Here is a 17,207-nt window from a genome sequence, read left to right as displayed (position 1 = left end):
TGGGGGGGGGGGGGGAGTCGTTCTTTTTCTTCCCGCTAGAATTCCGCAAATTTGCAAAATGTGCTGTCGTACGTTGCGAATAGAAGAATAGCAGAATATCGGAACAAAAATGAAGTAGGGCGACTGTGAAACGTACTTTTTCAGCTTCAACGCGTTACATGTTGCGATATTATTTCTCATGCGCGTTTATCGCAGTCGAGTGACATCAAAAGGGGACAAAAACGAAAGAAAGAAAGAAAGAAAAAAAACCCCGGCAATCGAGCAAGTTTGACGAATCGCTGAAAATGCACGAGCGATACGTCACTCACGTTCGCGCGATTGCGTCAAAGCCGGCGTTGCTGCGCGATAATTACTTCCGGATTTCACTACATTCTCACGCAAATGTTCCCGCCGGCCGCGTACGGTATTAAATCTGAAAGCTGAAAACACCGCCATTCAGTAAATCGAACAAAGTTCGCCGCGGATGTGGAGCTCAATGAGAGATTTCAAATCTTGTCATACGTGGATCCACCTCCCACCCTCCCCTCTCAACCCCAAACGTAGAAACGGGAGAGGAGAGGGAGAGGGGAAGAGAGAAAGAGGGGGAGAAGGGGGGGAAATGGAAGGGGACGAGGAAGTCTCTCAAAACTACCGGCTGACAGATTCTTCGGCCAATTAAAAATCAGCCTCTCCTCGGCAAAAATGTCCAACAGCCCCACGGATCATAAACGACCGATGCTCGTTTCTACCACTCTGCAGATCAATTTTAACCCTAGCTTATAAATCACTTCTTATCCTTTTCTAATCTTTAAAACGAGAAAAAGATATAAAGCGAGCTGAACCGAGAGTACGGTTAATCTGCATTGATAGAAACGAACAGGAAAGAGCTTCTTGCGGAGTACATTTTGAGAAATGACTGGCTGCAAAACGTTTATCAGTCAATTTCAGGTAAAGCGCGCGAATAGCTGTGCGTGCGTGTGCGTGATGGACAGAATGGTTGCGACACTTTTTCTTTATTAATTTAGGAACGTGCATTTAGGATTCAGGGTTACGTTCCAAAATCTTCCCCGAGGAATATTTTGTTCGACGGCCATCGTCTTGAGCGTCTCCGATCGATTTCTCGAGTAAAATTCTCCTCACGGGAAAACGTTTTGGCACACAAATCTGAATCTGCGCATTCCTAAACTCATTAAAAATGCCTATCACCGTACAATAACACACAGTTGAAAAATTTGTGTTAAATTTAACAGATATCGCATGTCCCAAACGGTTCACACAAATTTTTCTGTCGACTTAACAACATAACATGGATATGTTAAATGACCGCACTAATAATTTGTTAATATTTTAACGCAAAATAAATGCAAGTCTAAAAAAACATTGAAATAAATTTTGTATAAAATTAATAATTTTTATGACAAAATGAATTTAAAAAATGTAATGTTTATATTTTAGATGTAATAAGTCAAATGACGGTTCACTTATGTTATATAGAATAAGATCAACATTTTATTCTGCCAATTTTAACAGATAAATCTCGTTACTAATAATATAGAACATATGTATTGTGTAAGATTAAAATATTACACATTGTGTTGTTTTAACATTTCTTTTCAGGTATTTTACTGATTTTACATTTCAGGTCAATTAACACAAGGGCAATATGTTAAATTAACACATGAATGCGTTAAACATTTAACACAAAAATTGTGACCGGCATTTTGTTTAACGAGAAAACACAAATTTTCCAACTGCGTACGTACACTGAGAAAAATGTCCGATTGAATATAATCGGGTAATCCAATTACATAATAACAAACGGATATATCCGATCGAATTGTATACCCGATGAAAAATATGATCGATTTTGCGATCAAATTTCATCGGACGTGTCTATAATTTAATCGAAAAATGTAATAGGAAAAATAAAGCATCGGAAACTCTATTTTACTGGTTTATTCGATGGAAAACTTTCTCAGTGTACGAATATCTACGATACACACGAATATTTCGAAAACTTATTGTAAAACGTCGGACAACCTTTCTGACCGCGACCGTACACGATCCCTCGAATTACATCGTCGAATCGCTCTATCTCGTTTGCTTACGGTCCGCCAAGTTTTAATTAACGACAGGCTACCGACTTGTCGGCATAAACTCGCGGGGCGAAACCGAACGGCGGAAATGAATCACCTTCGAAATGTCGCGGCGACATCTCCCTCGGCTCTTCCTCCATTTTTCGTCGACGTAACGTATAACGCACAAGGCGGATTTGGAGCAGTCGACTTAACGCGGTGGGCCAACGCAAGCTGAGTATCGTTGGCAGCCGGCACATGGTCCGCATCATGCTTTTCGAAGCCGCAGATGGTTCCTCCTGTGCGCGATTATGGTTTTTTTTGTCGTGCACACGCCGCGCCCGTACAGGCGGTAAAACACGTGTACCTTCCCGATCATTTTTTTCATCGCAAAATTGATCGGTTTACCTAAAACGTCCGTCCGCGTATGCGACAGCGACGCCGGCGTCCTGTCATTTACGCGCCACTTGCCGGCGTCGCGGCACTTAATTCGTATAATCGTAACTCCGTTTTACCACCGATACTCGGTGTTACCTCAAAAAGACGTCCGGGCGAAACTGAGGGTCAATTCCGCATTTTATACCACGGCGAAAATGCTAAAAGCGAGTAGCTTCATCTCTCTCTCTGATTGTCCCCACAGGATCGGTTTCACCAAACGTCGTGTAACTTTAATCTTACAATTAAGCCAACGGCACACGATACCATTTTTCCTACTGGATTGTTCAGGAGAGCCAATCGGGATGCAGAGTTTAAAGCTAACGGCACACGAGACCATTTATCCTACTGGATTGTTTACGAGGGCCAATAAAGATGCCGAGTTTTCGATCAGGTGACTTAAGGCTAAATCCTGATTGGCTCTCGTGAGCAATCCAGTGGGGAAAAATAGTATCGTGTGCCGTTGGCTTTAGAGCAGGTGACTTGAGGGTAAATTCTGATTAGTTCTCGTGAGCTATCCAGTAGGAAAAATGGTATCGTGTGCCGTTGGCTTTAGTTTAATTCACGTTTGTCTCTTTCTGAAGTAACAGAAAGAGATAAAGAATGAGTTGCTTAGGGTTAAACGACGTTGGTGAAATCAGACCTTAGAAAGAGACAGAGCCGCTCACTTTTAGCGTTTTCACTATATTCTAAAATCAACGGCACACGATACTATTTTTCCCTACTGGATTGCTTACGAGAGCCAATCAGGGTTTAGCTTTAAGTTACCTCATCTAAAACTCTGCATCCTGATTGACTCTCGTAAGCAATTCAGTAGGAAACCTAGTACCGTGTGCCGTGTTGGCTTAAGATACAGAATTGATCCCCTGATTACGGATACGCTTAGGTCTGTTCTTTCTAGCTGAATTATCTGCTTCCACCGCTTGGGAGGAGAAAGATAAACCGACGCCGACTCTAAACTGGCGCAGCCAGTTCAGTTGTATGGAACAGACCTCTTATCTTTCTATCAGGCTTTCCTTGTATCTCAACGTTAAATCTCGCTGTTTATTTTTAAACGAGATAAATTATGACGTCACTGTTTAGCGATCAAAGTTTTTCGCGGATTTCACACAGTCTTAAAGCCGATCATTAAAATTCGACTGATCGAAACGTCGCGGCGGCGGCGGCGGCGACTTCAAAGTGACGCTAACAATAATAACTTACGACTGGCAAAACATTCCTTTCTAAGTATTTCAACGATCATCACAAAGCGGACAGTAATTGTTTCGGTCGAGAAAAAAGAATCGCGAGGACCAAAACACTGATAAACGGCAGTGGAGAGAGGATGAGAGGGAGTGAGAGAGCGAGAGCGAGAGAGAGACTTCGGTCGGTCTGCTACAATAACGATAGCCAGCTGCGCTACGGGCGAAAGTAAGATATTCCGGTGTGATGTAGGTAACTTGTCCATGCTTTCCATTTCAGCTATTTTTCACAATGCAAACGATGCAAATGACGGCGATCGCACTCTCATAAAGCAATCAAATTTCCAATTTCGCGCTGAAGCTGTTTGCCGGAATTCCTGTGCTTTTTTAGGAATGTCGGTTTCTCATCGTCAATTAATTTACCTCTGGAAACTTGTCGTCCCGCTTTCAAAAAGGTTTAACGCAAGAAATTGTTAACAATTGTGATTGTTTTTGTGAAAGAACAGTTCGAAAAAACGAATTGCGCCTGCAGTAAAGAAAATCTGGTTAATTTCAGAATCACGTATACGAGTGTAATAACTTTCTTGGGTAAAGTAAACTTTAGGTATCTTGAAAGTTGCTTCAATTTCATCTTCAATGAATAGTCTAAAGTACCGTAACTTTTCAACGGGGCGATTACAAACAAAAAAATTCATTATAACTAATTACCCAGAAATTTTGAATTAGATACGTCAGCAATTTTCTTTGTTTCTATGTCGCGTATGTACCGGTGGTTTCTGCAAGACAATACTGTACTTTTTGTATAGCTTAAATTGCAAACAAAATTACTGTTACTAAATAAGATACAAACAAGATTAGATTTCCTTTCTGAAAACTTGATTGCAACATTAAATCTTTCGAGATACTTTTTTTACTGAAAACGAAGTTATTTATTTCAAATTTTAAATAATAATAAAGCAAACAATGTTTCAACTAGATCGATTTCATGCTTTTACATCAATATGTTATAAATTAGCGATGCTATAAATTAGCTCTTGTTTAAAATTATTTAAAACTAGCTAAAAAATTGCATTTGTAATAAAAACACAACACATCTATTTATTAATTGTAAATCGAATTAGATTTAAGCCTAATCTATAATTTGCTCTCTGCAGCTAGAAACATTCTATTTTATATAAACACATCGAAACGCTTAAAAACTTTGCCGACAATGTACGATTGTAGTGTACAGTGTACAATTTATCTACTTGCGCAAATTTTCTGAACGTATTTATGGACTACAAAATAGAATGTTTCTAGACGCTACGAGCACATTGTAGATTGGGCTTTATAGAGTATATAGAACGAAAAAAGCAAAAAAGTTACACGAAGATTTGGTCGGTTCAGCGCATATTTAGATATTACTGCGATACAAGCCTAAAATAACTGTACGTTAAAAAGATTAAAGAGACAACTGCCTAAGAAGCAAGAGCTCGATTCTCTGCTCGAACCAAGCGGCGTGAAAACGGTGTCCTATCTTTCCAAAAGTTTCGCAATTCTCCGCGTCAAATTTCAAGTGGTTTAGTATTGCAGCGCTTTGCTTCGTCATCTTGAAAATCTATCACAAGCACGGCAGTCAAACGGTAATTACAGTTAGAACATTCATTGGTGAACTTAATTATTTTTCGCAATAAGAATTTTAATTGCCAGATACGGTCAACTAAAAATCACTGATATAATTAATTTATTAATTATAGCTGGCGACTTAAAGAATATTCTTACGAGTTAATTATTTTTGTATAGGGAAAAAATGAATTTTTATCTTGCTCGCATTTCCTTCCCAAACTTCCGATCACGCGCGAAAAGTATTCGATAAATTGGGTTATCAATTTTAATTCTAAGCTACGTGCACGGCTTATATACATTGAACCTTTCGAATCCAAATGGATATTTTTACACGCGACTCTAGGAAAATATATGCGTTTTGACAAATTTTTTTTCTCCAGGAGTATGCAGTGTATCGTAGTGAATGATCATAAAATACAATGCCAGTCCGTTTGGTAAATTGCACAATAGAAACGTCTAAGACGAAATTCTCAAGAGTAGCGATTTGAAGTGTTCGCAGGGTTTCATCGACGAAACCGCGTTGCGTATTCCGAGGGGTGAAATACGAAAACTGTCAAAGGTTTATCACGAATACCGGGACTCGCGGCAAATATCGATTCTCCATAAAATCGACATGGTGTGCGCTGATACGGAAGCCTGAAAAATGTTGGAATTTTCTAGCAGTTGAGTACGGGGAACCATAGCCCGATGTGACCGTGCTGGAGAATTCACGCGATAATGCAAGAGAAAAAGAGAAGGCTTTAGAAACGAACTTTTACATTGGCACGTACGATCTGCTCGAAATCGAAACGCGGCAACGAAAGCTCGTATTAACGTCACAACTTTCTATCGCGGAGAAAAAGAATTCGTCGTCGTAGCAAAATCCGACCCTCGCGACAGTGTGAAATCTTGTCACGAATCGTTGGCGAATTTTTATCTTTGCGCTGAGAAAATTCTCCGATTGAATATAATCGGATTTTGTTACTAACAAAATACATCAATACGTACGTATTGTGTCAGATTAAAAAATAAGTTACACGTTGTGTTGTTTTAACATTTCCTTTCGGTTATTTTAATAATTTTACATTTGAGGTCAATTAACACAAGAGCAATATGTTAAATTAACACATGAATGTGTTAAACATTTGACACCAAAATTTTAACCGGCATTTTTTTTTCAAACAAGAAAACACAGATCTTCCAACTGTGTAGGTTTATCCGATGAAAAATTTTCTCAGTGCAATTAAACTGTATATCCGATGAAAAAGATGAATGGGCTTTTCAATCCAAATCCCATCGGTAACTGCATTTCATCGGACGTAGCCACAATTTAATTGGAAAACTCAATCGGCAAAATTAACCACCGGAAGCACTATTTAGTTGGTTTGTCCGATAAAAAAAGTTTTTTTTCAGCGTGATTTTATTGTCAACCCGCTCTCGACCGAGATTTCGCGGAAATTCTCGGCATTTGTCGCGCGTGACGAGTTAAAAGTGTGCGATCGGTGGACGAATAGGAATTTGGACAGGACGAAATATCGTGAAACGCTTAGCGGAATTTACGGATAGAGCAGGGAAAAGGAGACGCGGCGAGCCGGGGCCCGACCCAGGCCCGGGAACGGTTGGGCCCCTTGAGGAGGGAGTAAAGAGGCAGGCAGGGGGTGGTCTCGTCCTATGCCACACGAAACACCTGGCTTTTCTATGTCTGTCCATACTCTCGCCCTCTATCGTCTCGTGCCTCCCGATCTTTGTCATATTATCCCAAACTGCACCGGCACCCTCCTGCGTGCCCATCAGCCTTCCCAATGGCGTCTTTACACATCAAGCGGCTCGTTATGCGCCGTTGCGAGGGCAAATATCTGTGTCCGACAGTACTGCTCAATTAATCCGGGCTGACGGAAACGGATTAATGAAGCGGTCGAATTGGCTCTCTCTCTCTTACCCACTGCGCGAATATAATCCTCGATTATAATCGCCCAGAATATAATCAACATTTCGTAGGAAGTATAATATTTCATTAGATTGAGAGGCGATATGATTCGAATTAATGGACAAAAGTCCCCTATTATACGATAGGCGCCTAATACGAGGCAGCAGGGTTTCTGGGCATCATCTGTTGGTTCCGTCCGTGAATTTATTGCCCCCGGAACGAGCTGTTTGGTGGAAAATTCATTGTCGCGCAATCGTTGCTAAAGAAAGGTTTGTGACTGAGGTTGGATGTTGAAAACCTGCTATCTCACATCACGGGACTATATGTTAATCAAATAAGCTTAAGAGGAAAAAAAAGATAAAAAAATGAGCTTCAAGAAAAGATCGTATGAGCTCGCACATATCTGTTTGATATTAGGAAACTGTAGAAATTGTATACATATATATCTTACAATCTTATACCTCTCGAGTTTCAAAAACGTATCTTAAGGATGTATGTTACTTAAGTTAAAATAGAGGAAAAAAGCTGAAATTTACAGAAGTCGTGCATTTATATACCATGAAAACCTGTGATAAATTTTGAATCAATTGACTGATTCGTTTTCAAGTTATTAATTTTTTTAAATTTTATGTGCGTTCCAGACAACACGCTGTCCAAAATAGAAATACCTATAGGGTATTCTAAGACGTCTTATGATGTTACGTGTACAAGATGTCTTAATGATATCTGTAAAATGTCTTATATCCCGATTTTAAACAACATATTGTTTGAAGATTGACAGGTTATGAAACATTTTTCTGTCTATATGCAGAATTATATATGTCAGATTTTTGTTTTTAGCAGTTGGATTCATGGCAAATTCCCAGCCAAAAGTTTTTAACCGCTATTAAGAATATTTATAAATACGCTGTCAATAATTATAAAAAGAGGTTGAAGTTATTTAAATCAGTAAAATTAACATCTTTGTTATAATATTCAATAATAGCCAGCCGTTAAAGTATGCATACAACCGATATATATTGAATTTTTAAGATTACTGTATTTTTTGCTGGGAAGATATACGTAATACATCCTTGATCACGTTCGCTTTTGTAGGCCGCGACACGCCAGGGCGGTGTCGAACGGTCGGAAATACGTGGCACCGATGTGTCTCGCGTCGGGTCGAACCACGATTTCCCCGATTGCCGATTACACTGTTACTCGCGGGTTACAGCTTTCGCGTCGGGGGGGGAAGCGGGAAGGGAGATATGCATATAAACGCGTAGGCGCAGCTCTAAAGAACAGCCTTTGAGCGACGAGAACTTGATGAAATCAAGGCCGGTCACGCGATGCTTCGGTAAGGATCGATTTGACTGTATGTGTGTGCATCCTTAGCGATTTATTTATCTGCATGCCGAAGCAACCTGCCGAGTTTGAAAAACCAATAACGAGCCTCGCGTTTACTGCGACCGCAATAATTAAGTATTGGAGACACGCGTTCTCATAATGAAGTGTACGTTGTAAATTCGTAATTGTTATTTCCGAACGAGAAGACGAATAAGATGTGTAACCGACCGTCGTTTCAATCTTTCGTTCGGATAATTTAATAATCGTAAAAGGGCGATTCAACGACGACACGATGGATTATGGTATGTAGAGAGGCGCGAAACTGGCAGAAGCGGAAGAGGGCACGTTTGTTCGCTAAACAAATCTTTCAAATAATCGACGTATAATTGAACGTCTACGGCCGGTGTTGCATTTGTCGTACGACAAATTTTTTTTCAGCGTGTTGATTGGCTGCAAATAGTAAAATTCTCGAGTGTCCAGAAATTTTCTATTCAGCAGCCAATCAACGCGCTTAAAATATTTGTCGCACGACAAATGTAATGTTAGGCTAACCGTTCAATGTACTGATATAAAAGCATCGCAATAAAATCGGCAAGTTTGTCGCGTCGCAGTGAAAATATATCAAATTTTCGTAAGTTCAGCGTTGTAGATATACGTGTATTTAGATGTATATGCATTCAGCAGTGATATATTGCGCGCGATATGATTGATTGATGAAAAACAGAACTTCCATATTTTATTATCAATATTCGCAAATTTAGATAAGATCTCAATATTATCTCGACTCCAATAATCACGTTCACAAGATAAAGAAAGAAAAAACAAGAGTATTAAAAATACAAAAATTTTTTGGAGCGTTAGTTTAACATTTGTATCGCAGAAGCCTACAAAAATAATGTGAGGAAGATCAGAAAGAGGAGAAAACCACTCGAGGAAGAAATAAATTCTTGTGGTAGTATAACATCCGTATTGCAGAAACCTACAAAAATAATATGAAAAAGAGAGAAGGAAAAGAGAAGAAAAAGACTCGGGGAAGAAATAAATTTGGATCCTAACGATGGATTTAGTAGTAAAACGGTATCAAATTATTTCGTACAATATTTCTGGAAATATTTCGAGTATCACGTTAAAATTTACTAAACACAAAAATATAGAAGCCACAAATCTATTACAGGCGTTCAAAAGTAACAATCGATTTCAATTGCAATAAAAGTAAAATGTATCTCCGCCCGAAATAGCTCAATTAAGAAATTGTTGAGCTCGCGATTCACTTTGTACAAAAATTGACCGCTCGCCGTAATCATTTTCTTTTCAACGACATCTTTATATCTTGATTCTCGTTTTGATCTTGTGCCGGCTTCATAAACAGACACGTTCTCTCTTATATATATTCTTCTTATTAGAATCGGAAACACGTTCTCTTCTGTTCTACTTATTACAGTCTGAAACGCGCGCGGGCTTGAATAATCGGTTAACAAGTTTCTTTTGTGTAATTCGTCGCGTAATATTTCGATACAAGTTAAAGCCATGCGTTAAACATGCATGCAATAATTCATGTGCTACATGCTATCGGGGATAGCTCCAGGCGAAAATTTCAAACTATCGTTCGCACGTACTAGAGTGAAATAATTACGTTTCTCCCGTTCCTACCGTAGTATAACTAGTTAGTGTCCACTCATTTCTTTCGTTTTGCGCCGATCCCTCCTGCGCGCCCGACATTGCTCTGGGCAGACCAATGAGAGAAAAGTTTTAGTGTGGCTTTGACGAGTACGTACACACACACACGCGCGTCGCTGAATCCTGCCCGGGTGTATGGCGGAATACCACGTGATCGGGACATTAAAGATTAAAGGGGTCGGCAGAGAATGGACCTACTAGTTATACTATGGTTCCTACCGTCGTGCTAATCTTGTCGTTAGAATATGCTATAAAGGATCAATAGTACTAAAGAATATATGTTCTCTTAACGTTTTAAATAGCAGTTTTACACTAACCGTCGGTCTTTACGCCTCCCGGGATGTGCGTTAGTTTTAATTTAGCGTTAAATTATTTACTGACTATTGGAGTTTTGTATTAGACTGTGTGTAGGGGGAAAACTTAGCTTCGTTCTCAGTTAATGAATTATTTGGCTCGAGACAGGCCTTGGCAAAAATCGAAACTAATAACACGCGAATATCGTATCTACGAAGGCGATCGTCCCTTTCTCTCTCATACATGCAGAAAGCTGCGCTGAGGAAAATGTCCGATTAAATATATTTGGATAATCCAATTACATAATAACAAACGGATATATCCAATTAAATTGTATACCCGATGACAATTACGATCGGTTTTTCGATCAAATTCCATCGGATGTATGCATAATTTAATCGAAAAATGTAATCGGAAAAATTAACCATCCGGAAACACTATTTAATTGGTTTATCCGACGGAAATTTTTCTCAGTGTGCACATTGCGAGTATTTCATATATTGAGAAAAATGTCCGATTAAATATAATCGGATAATCCAATTACATGATAACAAACGGATATGTCCGATTAAATTGTATATCCGATGAAAAATTTGATCGGTTTTTCAATCAAATTTCATCGATAATTGCATTTCATCGGATATATCCATAATTTAATCGGAAAACGTAATCGGAAAAATTAACCATCGGACATACTATTTAATTGGTTTATCCGATGAAAATTTTTCTCAGTGTAGAGATACTGAGAAAAAGTTCCATCGGATAAACCAATTAAATAGTGTTTCCGATGGTTAATTTTTCCGACTAAATTACGGATACATCCGATGCAATTTGACCGTAAAACCGATCATATTTTTCATCGGATATACAATTTAATTGGATTATCCGATTACATTTAATCGGACATTTATCTCAGTGTAGGTTTCGTACACTGAGAAAAATTTTCATCGGACAAATCAATTAAGTAGTATTTCCGATGGTTAATTAAATTACGGATACATCCGATGAAATTTGATTGAAAAACCGATCACACTTTTCATCGGATACATCCGTTTGTTATTGCGTAACTGGATTATCCGATTATATTTAATCGGACATTTTTCTCAGTGTAGTTTTCTCGAGAATGATCGAAAATCTACCACGTCACCGAAAATCCCATCAAATCAAATATATGCCTTTATTCAATTATAATTTACCATCACACCTTTCGTCTTTTCAAGCGTGTGGCGTGATCTAAGATAAGAATTGTGATTGCTTTTCAACAACGTTGTCAAATTAAAAATTGCAAACCATTCTATTTTACACGAAAGTTATGTTCTTCCGCACATTATTTCTTATATTACAAACACCTTATGGCCGACAATCTCCGATGACTAAATCCCCTTCAATTACTCAGAAATAAAAAAAAAACTATCTTTTACCCAAATTCTCTACATTTACGTAATCTTCGGAATGCGTGTGCACTTGAAAAATCGTTTTTTTCGAAAACACAGTTTTCTCAGAGAAGAGAATTGATTTTATAATTCAAACCCACTCGTATGCTGTCGGAATTATTCCCTGCGGATCAAACTGCAAATTTCGAAACAATCCCCCCACGCGTTAATTGTGCATATTTAATCAAAAGTCGCAGGATCCGCGCGATATAATTTTTTTCCCAACTCTCGCTACACCTCGGGTATTCGGGATACGATTCATCGGTCATCATCGCACTCTTTTATACCCCCGAATCGGGGCCATTTACATATATAAAAAGCTGCAACGCGACGGCTGGCGCCTTATACCGTGAATATCCGAGGAGTAAAGAAGGTAGACGAGAAGAAGAAGGGAAAAAAAAGATCGCTAGACGTATGGGAACGCTGTGTCTCGCACAAACTCTACAGCGTCGTCGTCTACGGTCCCGTCTTTTTTATTCTGTCTACTCCGCTCGCTACGTACATTTACATTTAACGCCGCGCGCGCGGCGTAGATCGCGGCTCTCGCGTACCAATACTCTCTTTCGGAGATTATAATTACGCTTTATTCTTCCTATCAAGCAACCCCCGAACTTGACGACGCTGACGTCCCTTTTTTGTTTAAACGATAAAGATACAAAAGCGCGATCTCGAGACGCTTTTCTCCCTACTTTTGCGACATGTGACGTAATATCACGTATCATGCGATCGCTGACTAATTGCACCACGGTGCATTAATTTGGTTCGGGTAATAACGAGGGATGGACGAAAATTGCTCGAGACGCCCGCCTAGAGTGTAGGGAAGTTCGGATTCAAACCCCGGCTGAGGTAGTTTTTCCGCAATAAATGCCTTTAATTAGAATTTGCCAGTCAGCATCGTTTGGCAATTTTTCTACAGCAATTACTTGATTATTTAAACAGATCCTTTCTGACAACCTGAAGCGAATCAACGCACCGCGCTGTACTCGGTTTTCTGAAGCACGTACGGTCGTGGCCAGTAAAGATTGTCCGACGTTTTACAACAAGTTTTCGGAATATTCGTGGGTACACTGAAAAAAAAATCTGGTAGATTCAACCAGTCGTCTGTTAGAAAACGGACGAATCAGAATTCCCTTTAGGATTTACCAGATTTGTGGTCAAGTCTTAGCAAACTTCTGGTTATGAAATATCTTTCATGGTAAATCCTAAAGGAATTCTGATTCGTCCATTTTCTAACAGACGAGTGGTTGAATCTACCAGATTTTTTTTCCAGTGTATCATTGCATACACTGAGAAAAATGTCCGATTAAACATAATCCAATTGCATAATAACAGACGGATATTTCCGATGAAAAATGCGATCGGTTTTTCGCTCAAATTTCCTCGGGGTGACTGTATTTCACCGGATAAATTTCATCGGATGTATCCATAATTGAATCGGAAAGATTAACCATCGGAAACGCTACTCAATTGGTTTATCCGATGGAAATTTTTCCTCAGCGTAGATATTCGTACACGTAATTCCTTTGCTCTAATAGTGCGTCGATGCGCAGATCCGCGAGGAAAAAAAGCTACAATTTCTCGCGCGATGGACTGTATTTCCGAAATTTATCGTAAAACGTCGGACAACCTTTCCGACTGTACGAGGCCTCGAGATTGCGCGCAAAGACCCACCACCTAAAAAAAAATCCCACAGCGACAGCAACAATTGTCTACGAAAAAATAACCGAGATAAGTGAATAGCCAATGCCGCGAATGTGTTTTGTACTTGATCAAAATCACACAACAGACAGAATTTATATTCCAATTGCCGGTGAACGTCAGGAGGAAAGTCTTTCCGCGGCGCTCGTCCATCGCAAAGTTTGCGGTACACGCAACAATTATATCTCTCGCAAAGATCGTTCTAGCTATCGACGTTCATTCTTGTCCGATGTGGCGACTAATATTCGGTCGTGAAACTTCAACGTTGCGGAGGACATTGCCGGAATTTGCCGCTATAAAAGTTCTGCAGGCTACGATCACTTTTCTAGCTGCAAAAATTAACGACAAATTTCCGCCGCGTCAACCAGAAGCCTACTCGCCTCAATAGGACACTTTCCTTCGAGTCGAGTGTCTCTCGCAACGATTAAGCCTAATCTACAGCGCGCTCTCTGCGTCTAGAAACACTCTACTTCGTGCTCGATAAATACGCTTAACAAAATTTCCGCGAGCTGACGAACTGTACGCCGTACAGTCGCACGTTGTCGACAAATTCCCCCTCTCCCCCCCGATTTGCCCGTACAGACTGTTTCCGGATGCAGAAAGCACATCAAGTACATCAGGCTCGAAGGGCCGCGCGCGCGCGCGCGCGTGTCGCGATTTCGAAGAAGCGGAGATTCTGGAATAAAAAATTCCAGGGAAATTCCTCGGACGCGACACCGCCGTCGGTGGAAGCGGAGAGGAAGGACCGTTTCGTCTGGCGGGGGGGGGAGGTCTCCCCAGAGTCGGAAACGACGTTCGTGCGAACTGTCTGCTCGCGCGACACGACTTCGCGCCGACTAAATTCACGGTGCGCGAGTACGCGAGCGAGCGAGATCGCTCGCTCGCGCGCGCGCGCGCTCTCGCTCGCGGATGCACGCAGATGTGTACGAATCGCGTAAGCCTCGCGCTAACCTGAAAGTCTATCGACGAAACGTAGCATGCCGGCGGCGAGGGGTGCGTGGTGGGTGGTCGACGCCGTCGATTCAGCGGCCGAAATTCCATCGGCGATCGGCATTTGTGTCTCTCCGCCGTTTCTCCCCCGTGGATCCGCCGTCGCCGGTCGCGCGCTACCCTCGCGCTCCTTCCTCGGTCTCGTCTCTTCCCTCGTCATGCCGTCCTCGTCCCTCGAGCGTGCACAAATCAGATGGAAACGGGCGTGCACATCGAAGCGAGATGGAGCGCCCGTGGTGCCGCAGCGGAGGAATGGGAGGGAGGGAGGGAGGGGGGACGTGAGTTCAGCCTAACCTAATCTGTCTTTTTCTCTCTCTCTCTCTCTCCCTCTCTCTTTCTTTCTCACGCCGCTGTCTCTTCTCCTCCTCTCCTTCCGTTCCGCCACCTTCTCCACTTCTGTCTTCCCCGCGGAGATACAAGACGCGGAAAAATTTGGCGACCGACGAAATTCACCTCGGTCCGCGGTGCACGCGGGGCTCTTTCATTATCCGGGAATTCCCCTTTTTCTTGTCCCCCCCTCCCCCCCCCGCCTCTCGATTCGCTCCGGCACGCGGGCCGGTCCGTCGTTCCTCGCGTACGATGTCCCTCGGCCGCGCGTATACGCGGAATGTGCGCGCGTGTCGCGCGCGCCGCGCGGCGAAAACTCCGCTGGCGAACAGGCGGAACGGGCGGTCGGTCGGTCGGTCGCGCTCGCGTCACGAAGGCGGGAGCGAGAGAGGCGCGCCGCGGGCCCGACTGGTTGGACGGAGACGGCGCGAGTGCCCGGACTCGCTCGCGCCAAGCGACACGGGGGCCCCGTCTGGCTCGGTTCGCACTTCTGCACTGCCAGGCCACTTCACGCACTTGGACGCACGTTGACGATGGCACGCGCGCTCGCACGTCCCATCGCACGTCCCAGATGCCGCGCGCGCGCGCGCGCACCGACGGTCCTCCTCGCCGCGACCGCGAAAAGAAATCGCGAGCGCGCCGAGCGCTTTGACACTGTTACTTCCGAATGGCGCCCGCCTGCCTCGTAACCCTGTTCCTTTTTTTCTTCTTCTTCCCCTCTTTCTCTCGCTTTCCCAACGTACGTGCGATCAACACGGATTCGCCCGTATTCCCGCGACAGTCGCCTTCCTTCTCCTTTTCTCGCCTCACGTGTATCGCTCGCGGCGGAAGCGAGATATTCCTCTTCTCGCGCGCTTCCCGGAACTCGGGCGTGTGTGTGTATCTCGTTTAAAGCGCGACGACGCGACGCATCCGCATCGAGAACGAGAACTCGGCGCTCTCTCACTCTCTCTGTCTTTCTCCCTTCCTCGCTCGCAGCGACGCACTATCGTGGTAAACGAGCACGCTGCTGTAACGCCGTCGTTATTATCGTCTCGGTCGCGATCGCCGCACTTGTCCCAGGAACGCTCGCTGTCGACGTTACCGAATGTGTCATCGTGCCACCTATTTATCCGCGGGCGCGCCTGAACGTCCGTTCTCTCGCGGTCCCCTCGTGGATACAATCGCACGGCAGTCCGACCCACACTGTCAGCCGCGAACCACTACTACCGAGCCTCTCACCGAGCCACGGAAAGAACAGCCGAGCGACGACTGTCGAGCGCGGTGCAGCGTACGCAACCCAACGGGCGACGTTGTCGGGTCACTCGCGCACAGCGCGCCTGCGATTGGCCGAGAGCGACCGTCCATTGAGTGTTATCGCACACCCCAGCTGGCACGTGATCTCGCTCGCCGCACGGCCCACGAGGCGCTCGTGCGATTGGCCGTTACCGCGGACGCGCACGCCCGACCAATCGGCGTCCGATCGCCCGTGTCGTCGATTGGCCGATTTGACATGACAATTTTCGATTAGTCGATTCAATGGGGAAAAGAGAAAATAGATCAAGAATAGTTGATTTTCTGTCTCACTCATATAAGGTGAAAATCCTTGACCAATTAGATAGTAGAGAAAGAGACAGAGATTCACTCAACAGCATCTCTCTCTCTCTCTCTCTCTCTCTTTCTCTAGTCACATCGATAACAATAAGACCACTCACTCCAGTATGTATAGATTTCATTAGCTGCGGTCTACTTGATGCTGCAAATGCTTTAAAGCGTTCTTCTACTTTTCTTTTTATTAAAACGGATTAAAATTTAGCTTTAGACTGCGTTTCCAATGAGCGCGTCATGCGTTGTGTCTCGCGCTTAGTGAAAATTCAGCTTTATACAGGGTGTCGGATTCGATTTGGACCACTCCAAAGATTATAGTAGATTGGGTCAAACTGAGAAGAAAAGTTATATACCATTTTACAAAATCCGTAATTATTATCGCGTAATTAAGAAAAACGTCTGAGCCAATAAGTGCACGGAGGAACTGAAGGCCGGACTCGGCAGACATGCAAAATGGTGTATTATTCTCCTAACACCAGAAAAAGTTTTTCGGCGCGATGTCATATGTCGCGCGTTCGCTCGCTGCGCGCCGTTCGCCCGCTTACCGCTCCCCGCTCGCCCCCTGTCACTCATCGATCGATGCGTGACTCCACCTCTCGCTATCGGATCTTGAGAGATGTCAACCAATGGTCAACCAATGTCAACACCATTGGTTGACATCTCTCAAGATCCGATAGCGAGAGGTGGAGTCACG

At 42.9% G+C, this 17,207-nt stretch overlaps 1 protein-coding gene across 1 annotated transcript in view; it reads right to left on the bottom strand.

Moving 5' to 3' along the window:
• Positions 1–14,831, bottom strand: part of LOC105559077 — a 40,401-nt gene extending 25,570 nt beyond the window's left edge. The window contains exon 1 of the mRNA XM_012007123.1: positions 14,561–14,831. Within this exon, the coding sequence (XP_011862513.1) occupies positions 14,561–14,759 (199 nt within the window). The 5' untranslated portion in view covers positions 14,760–14,831. The remainder of the gene's footprint in view (positions 1–14,560) is intronic.
• Positions 14,832–17,207: the final 2,376 nt, after the last annotated feature.

The sequence above is a fragment of the Vollenhovia emeryi genome, unplaced genomic scaffold (genome assembly GCF_000949405.1).
Source record: "Vollenhovia emeryi isolate VEMERY1.0 unplaced genomic scaffold, V.emery_V1.0 DF939291.1, whole genome shotgun sequence".
Lineage (NCBI taxonomy): Eukaryota > Metazoa > Arthropoda > Insecta > Hymenoptera > Formicidae > Vollenhovia > Vollenhovia emeryi.
Note: the sequence above shows the minus strand (reverse complement) of the source record. Positions and strands in the feature narration are given on the sequence as shown.